The sequence below is a fragment of the Helianthus annuus genome, chromosome 8, assembly GCF_002127325.2.
Source record: "Helianthus annuus cultivar XRQ/B chromosome 8, HanXRQr2.0-SUNRISE, whole genome shotgun sequence".
Taxonomy (NCBI): Eukaryota; Viridiplantae; Streptophyta; class Magnoliopsida; order Asterales; family Asteraceae; genus Helianthus; species Helianthus annuus.
This window is the reverse complement of record NC_035440.2, coordinates 139,609,084-139,616,734: the sequence shown is the minus strand read 5'-3', so window position 1 is coordinate 139,616,734 and position 7,651 is coordinate 139,609,084. Positions and strand designations below refer to the sequence as shown.

The 7,651-nt window shown below is 43.5% G+C and overlaps 1 protein-coding gene across 1 annotated transcript; it reads right to left on the bottom strand.

Moving 5' to 3' along the window:
• Positions 1–1,488: 1,488 nt before the first annotated feature.
• On the bottom strand, positions 1,489–3,233 carry LOC110925337. Its single transcript, XM_022169292.1, has 3 exons — positions 3,101–3,233; positions 1,972–2,700; positions 1,489–1,877 (listed from the first exon to the last, which is right to left on the bottom strand). The coding sequence occupies exons 1-3, from the start codon at positions 3,231–3,233 to the stop codon at positions 1,489–1,491; spliced, it is 1,251 nt and encodes a 416-aa protein (XP_022024984.1).
• Between the last annotated feature and the right edge of the window lie 4,418 nt (positions 3,234–7,651).

The window sequence follows — 7,651 nt, the reverse complement described above, 5'->3', positions numbered from 1 at the left end:
GCGATTCCTCTTAACGATGCTGACGTCAACTTGGTTAGCTATATATTCAAATGGGGATTATTGAAATTTTACCTGATTTGGCAAATATGAGAACCAGGCGAAAATTTCGTTCTCGGAGGATTTCTGAAATTTTGAGGACCTTCGATGCTGCTGAAGCTTTGCTTCTTCTTGCAAGCTTGCCACCGGAAAGGGTTGCTGATAGGGGAGGATTTCTTGACACCGCTCCCTATTCATCTACAAGAGAAAATTTTTCCTCCCTTCGTATTAGAGGTGATAATGATGAAAGGGTTACCGGATTGTCGGTGACTATTTTGACCCAGCGTTTTCCGGTTGGCTGGAGAGGCGGTTGTTCGATAGTGTATGAACGGCGTCGGAGTGATCGGCGTTCTGTAGCTCCAGCCGGAACTCAGATGGCATCTGTGGGGGGTGATGGCAACTAGTGGATTGTCGATCCTCACCCTTTGGAATGGTATAGTGAAGCAATATATACCTCTGCAGAGGTGTTGGCCATGTTTCCAGGTGTTTAGTTTGTTTACTTTGTAACTACTGTTTTGATACACTGTTGTGCTTTGTATATTTTGCTAATGTGCTTTGTTGCACAAGTAACTTTTTGATGCACAACTGTGCATATAGATTTTTGCTATTGCGTTTGGTACGCAAGTAATTGTTTTGAATATATTATATGTTTGGATTACAATGTCTTGCATGTGTATAATTACTTTGTTTAGGTAAAGCGAATAAAGATGGTATTGAGCTCATGTGTGAACGTATGTCTGGATTGTATGCGGGACTTGTATCCATTAAACGGTTCATGATACTTATAATGTTTTACCATAGTGTTTTTGCGCGTACCAAAAGGAATTACATGCATTTTGTAATAAGAAATAGAACATATAAGGGTAAGCTTTGTATTGATAAGGCGCGAGGCCAATGGATACAAAGTGAATAACTAGAATAATTATGTTTCCTGCGCATGTGTTCAGCTATTGTGTGAGATGGCTAGGCTGGTTACATGTAGCACCTGCGTAGTTGTTGAGCGTTCCAGGTGCGTGGTACATCCATTCCATCAAGCCTTTTTAAAGTATATGTGCCTTTACCCAGAACTTCATGGATGGTATATGGTCCCTCCCATTTAGGCGCTAGTTTTCCTGGTTTCTCCGCGTTGGATGCTTCATTGTCGCGCAGGACGAAATCCCCTGGGACAAAGGTGCAAACACGTACCCGAGCGTTATAGTACTTCTCTAACTTTGATTTATACCTGGCTTCTGCAATAGCTGCATTCTCGCGCCGTTCTTTGAGAAGGTCCAGATCAAGTCGCCGTTCTTGCTCGTTGTCTTGTTTTTCCATGGCGATCATGCATGGTGATGGGAGGCCAACTTCTTCTGGTATTACCGCTTCTGAACCATAGACGAGGCTGAATGGAGTTTCGCCTGTACTGGTTTTTGGCATGGTGCGGTGAGCCCATAAAATGCTAGGGAGCTCGTCCACCTACCCCCTACGTGCGGTCCCTAGCCTTGCCTTGATGCCATCCACTATTTGTTTATTCACACTCTCAACTTTCCCATTCGCTTGTAGGTGCGCCATAGAGGCGAAACTGTGTTCAATGTTCATCTCTTTGAACCAGTTTTGTAAGTCCTCTGATGTGAAGTTTGTACTGTTATTAGAGATGATGCGTAATGGTAACCCAAATCGGCAAATAATGTGCTCCCAGATGAATTTGCGAATCGCCATGGCTGTAGTCGATGCGAGAGCCTTCGCTTCTACCCATTTGGTAAAGTAGTCTACTGCTACTACTATGAACTTGATTGCGCCGGGCGCATCGGGGAAAGGGCCGACGAGGTCGATGCTCCATTGCTGAAAAGGCCAGGCTGAAGTAACTGGACCAGAGGGTTCTTTGGGCGGAGCGTTTTTGGGGCATGGCCTGACATGCCGCACACTTGCGCAATAGTTCCACTGCATCTACGTGCATACCTGGCCAATAATAGCCTGTATTGATAATCTTTGCAACCACCATGCGCGGGCCTGCATGGATTCCGCATAACCCCTCATGAATTTCACTGACTAAATATTGTGCATCAGTCTTATCTACGCATCGTAAAAGTGGACCCATGAATGATTTGCGGTATAAGATACCGTCCGCCATTTCGTAGTTTAATGCTTTGTGTTGAATTTTCCTGGCTTCCGCCTTTTCTTCTGGAAGGATCCCATGTTGCAAGTATGTAATGATTGGCGACATCCAAGATGGATTCCCGACCTCTATGATGTTCACTTGTCTTAAGGGAACAGATGGGTTAGATAATACCTCGATGCGAACTTCTTTCGCGAGGTGTCTGAAGCTTGTAGCAGCGAGTTTGCTTAGCGCGTTCGCGTGTTTATTTTCACTTCTGTTGATGTGGACTATCTTGAAGGTTTGAAACTGGTTGATAAGGATTCTTGCTTGTTCCAAATATAGAGCCATGGCTTCGCCTTTAGCATCGTAATGGCTGTTGACTTGTTCTGCTACTAAGTTGGAATCGACATGCGCTTCGAGGTTCTTTGCTACCATCTTGAGTGCCAGACGGAGGCCCGCAAGAAATGCTTCATATTCCACCTCATTGTTGGTACTTTTGAAATCCAGGCGTATTGCGTATGTGAGCTCGTGGTTGCCGGGGCTAACCAGGCGAAGACCTGCGCCTGCACTATCATCGTCTGAGGCGCCATCTGTGTGTAGATTCCAAACCCTGTCATCGAAGACTGGGGTAGGATTTTGGATTGCCTCGCATTCTTGGATTTTATCAATGGGAACTTCGGTGACAAAGTCCGCTAAGACTTGTCCCTTAATAGCTGGTCGAGGTTTGTACAGGATGTTGTGTCCTCCTAACTAGATAGCCCATTTGGCCAACCGCCCCGCCACATCTGGCTTAAACAAAATTTATCCTATATGATAATTTGTAAGGACGGTGATAATGTGTCCAGAGAAATATCATCGCAGCCTCTGCGATGCGTGAACAAGTGCAAGGACACGTTTCTCTATCATAGAATAGTGTGTCTGTGGTCCAGTTAACATTTTGCTGATATAGTATATCGGAGTTTGAACGGTATCCCTTTCTACCATTAATACCGCGCCGACTGCTACTTCTGCTGCGGATAGGTATAGGACTAATGGTTCCTCCTTTCGTGGTGCTGTTAAGGTTGGTAACTGGATCAGACATTCCTTCATTTGTTGGAAAGCGTTCTCCGGTTCTGTTGTCCATTGGAAATGACTCTTTTTGGCGCAGTTGCGCAACGTGCTGATGAATGGATAAGATTTGGCGGCGTGATTTGCCCAAAATCTGTTGAGTGCTGCTAAGCGACCAGCAAGGCGTTGCATTTCTTTAACTGTTGTTGGTGATGGCATTAGTTGAATGGCTTCTACTTTCTCTGGATTGACCTTGAAGCCGTCTTTGGTTACTATGAACCCTAGGAAATTTGCCCTCCTCCATTCCGAAGGAGCACTTTGTTGGATTCAGCTTTAGATTAACGTTGTGCAAGGAGTCAAAGGTGCGCTGAATGTTTGCAAGCATAGACTCTTCTTCTTGGCTCATGATGACGAGGTCATCCATGTAAACTTCTACTGTTAGGCCAATATCTTCTCCAAAGACTCTATCCATCAACCGTTGGTAAGTAGCCCCCGCGTTGCGGAGATCAAAAGGCATTTTCGTGTAGAAAAAAATACCTTTGTTTGTGCGGAAGGCCGTTTTATATTTGTCTTCCTCCTTCATTTGTACTTGATGATAACCTTTATAGTAGTCTAGAAAACACTTCCAGCGGAAGGATGCTAGAGAATCGATGTCACACCCCCAAAATACCACCTAGCGAGTGTCCCTGTTAGGCGTGTGACGTACCAGCACTGAGCCACTAATCACATTGAACCCGTACAAGTTTCTAAATAAAGTTCTCAATTATTAAATAAATACCATCAATATGTTTAAATGAAAACCAATATGCTCAGCGGAAGCAAATAGTAAACCAAGTTAAACTGTTTCAAAACCCAAGTATAGTTTCATGAAATCAATCGCATAAAACCTCCCAGTCGACCCATGACCACTCCAGCTACTCCAGACAGCAAGTTCCCCAAATCCAAGATACCTAACGACCTGCGAGCATGCAACAAGTGTATCAGACAACGCTGGTGAGTCCATAGTTTTACAAAAACGTTAGTTACCAAGTGTTTAGTTAATCCCTTGAAGTTAATTCCGAAAGTAATATTGAAAACAATGTTGATAATACCCCAATACAAGACGGCTTCTGATTATTTTGCCCTTTCTCCAATGCTCCTATCAAAGCATTGGTCATGACTAGGTCATTAGTTCAACACCCGTCCTCCCAGGAACGGGGTGAGGTTGCCAAACCTAAGTAGCGCTACTAACTAATACCATGTTACCTACCTGGTAACCAAACAACACGGAGGGACTTTAAAGGTGATAGGAAGAGTATATTATCCAACATTCCCATTTTTACCCAAAAGATTTATCCCCTCCCGGGATACCCACTAACTGTCCCAACCACCGGGACGCATGCTCAAGAGAGATGAACTCACCTTAGAGTGCTCGGTAGAATACGTTACGTGTTTCCGAGTTAATCAATTTGTTCCTATTGTGATTACCACTAACAGTTAGAATCTCGTTCTATCAATTCACGTATCAATCCATGCATGTGACAATTTGCATTAATTACCACGTAGTCACATAGTGAACATTCGAGTCGCAGGCATTTCACATATTACATGATTTATTGTATAAATAGCACCCATATAGTTCATGACAACATCACAACTTGCAGTCCACTGTTATGTTTCGCAAAAACACACCATGCACATGCCTACAAAATCGACTAGTAAGTGTATGACTCCAAGTTAAAACATGCGCATATAACACAATATCTAACAGATCCAACATACAAGGTCCAGCCCAAATTATATCCTATGCGGCCCACTGCCTTGGCAGTTTCGTCCGGCCCAACATTGCTGGCCCATGTCCAGCCATGCCGTTCAATTAACTCCGGCCCAACTGGGTTGTGTGCACGGTAAATCTCGTGGCCCAGCTGTGAATCGGTTCGGTTGCAGCCCAAATTATCCATTCAGATTACATGCTTGTGTGTTCAACTGTTTTGTACGGCCCAGCTAGCAATTTCATCCAATCAATTCATTAACAAATAATCAGCCCAAACAATAAGTGATCCCTTTTTGTTACTGGCCCAAGTTGTTCACCCACCCCAAATCATACTGTATGTTTTATAAGTCTAATGCATCATGTACAAGAAATCTATATTATTTACATACCAATCGATTGTATCAAATTAAATACCCACTTGGATCAAATCGATGCACAATTACTATGACAGATTCTGATCATGTATAACACTAGCGGGTATCACGATTATATCACGTAAGAACATACATCAAGCATCAAACCCCTATGTCGTCATGTATAACAATCTCACATATATGAAAAGGGTTTCGGTCATTTGTCAGTTTCTATGCACAACATCCATGACTCGGTTGCAACCAAAACATTTGAACCATCATCAAGTCTGATATCTTATTATTCACACGATACATGCATATCATACATAATTCACACAATATATGCATATCATACATAATTCACATAAGATCTATGTAACCTGATTCAATTAATCAATTCGCACATAACATGTACAACCTGATCGACATTAACATCTACAAGGTATAAACATCAAATAGCATGCAACTTGATCGATATTAACGTCTACAAAGTATAAACATCAAATAGCTTGCATAAGGATTCACTAACCGGAAATTCGAATGATCAGATGTTAATGCGAAGGGGGGGGGGTCTTGCTACTGCCGTCGCCCAAGAATGACAAGTAGGGTTTGCTATGTTATATTTTATGTGATACGGATATGTGATCTTACAACTAGTTATAATGCCAAACATCACAACAGTGGGCCGGTAGTCATGTTTACTACCCTAACTGGGCCAGGACTCAATGTTACACAAGTGGGCCGACTACAAGGGCTGGTACAAAGGCTGTTGGGCTTCATGATCATATCCTACATGTGGGCCGGTTAAACTAGTTATTGTGGTTGCATATGTTGAACCGACTCAATCAAGTCTACAAGGAACATGTGTTGCTAAATTATATAACTCAATTAAATTATATAACTTAATTAACAAGCGTCTACGTTTAACGGAGTTAAGTTCACAGGACTAAAACGTAGCTAACCTTGAAAGTTCGGGTTGTCACAATCGACTTTCTTGTCTATTTCAGGGAGGGCGTAACAGTCTTTTGGGCAGGCCTTGTTGAGGTCTTTGAAGTCGACACACATGCGCCACCCGCTGTTGTGCTTCTGCACCATTACTGGGTTGGCTACCCAGGTTTGATATTGTACTTCGCGCAGGATCCCAGCTTGAAGTAATTCAGTTACTTGTTCGTTCATTGCGTCTGCTTTTTCTGCGCTGAGACTGCGCCTTCCTTGCGCGACTGGTTCCGCCGAAGGTCGGATATTTAAGCAGTGTTGTGCTATGTCTCTTTGTACTCCAGTCATGTCCGCCGGAGACCAGGCGAAGATATCCATGTTGTTAGATAGGAGTTCTCTTAATTTTATACGAATTATCGGTGAGATGGTGTGCCCTAACAAAATGGTTTGCTCAGGATATTCCTCGTTGAGGACCCATTTTTCTGGTTCGTTTGAAGGTGACGGTTTGGCGACTTTTACCGGTGGCTTGTCGTCCACGTACATCACTTCTTTGCTGGAATACAAAATTGCTACCCCGGTTTCCGTCGGGAAACCACAAGCAGCGTGTGGTATGGAGGTAATCATGTTAAACTCTCTCTGAGATCGTCTCCTTAACAATACATCGTGACGCGATGTTGCTGGCATAACCATAAAATTGACTATGACAGTGCGCGAGTGTTCGCCGTCTGAGAGGGTTACAGGAAAAGCGATTTGACCCAGCGGAAAGACAGTTTCGATGTAGAAACCAGTGAGAGGGAAATCGACTGGTTTTAAGCGTGCCTTATCCTCTGGGTCCAGTTGCTTAAAACATTGCTCATAAATTATATCCATAGAACTACCTGGATCTATAAACATATAATCAGTACGGTAATGGCCGAAGATACCGGTGATGATTACTGGGCGTTCTTCTTGAGGACCTCCTGGGACGACAGGGAAGACTACTTGTTGCTCTCGCCAATGCTGATTGTGGCTTCGTTTGTGCGGTCTTCGTGAGGGTCCTCCTTGTACCATATTTATCTGTTGCACTTTGGTTTCCTGGTGCTTGGTATCTTCTGAATTTTGTTCCACATATCTATGTGGTTGTCGATATCCTTGGCTACTAAGTTGAATGTCCCACTGACGGGTTGACTGTGGGTCCAACGTTGAGGTGCCGGATTTCTCTTGTGCTCTTCTCGATCATTAGATCTGTTGTACAATAACTCAGATCTGACGTTTTGTGCAAAAAATTGGTTTATGGCGTTCTGGAATCTGGTGAACCAGTACTCTGGAGTTTCCTTCGGAAGTAGACCTGGCCGATTATGAACTCCTGTTTGCACAACGAAGCTCTTTCCCTCCGGATAATTGTTGTTGCTATCTATTTTGCTCATGATTCTGTCGATCTGAATATCCCGGGTTACATTACCCTTGGTTTCA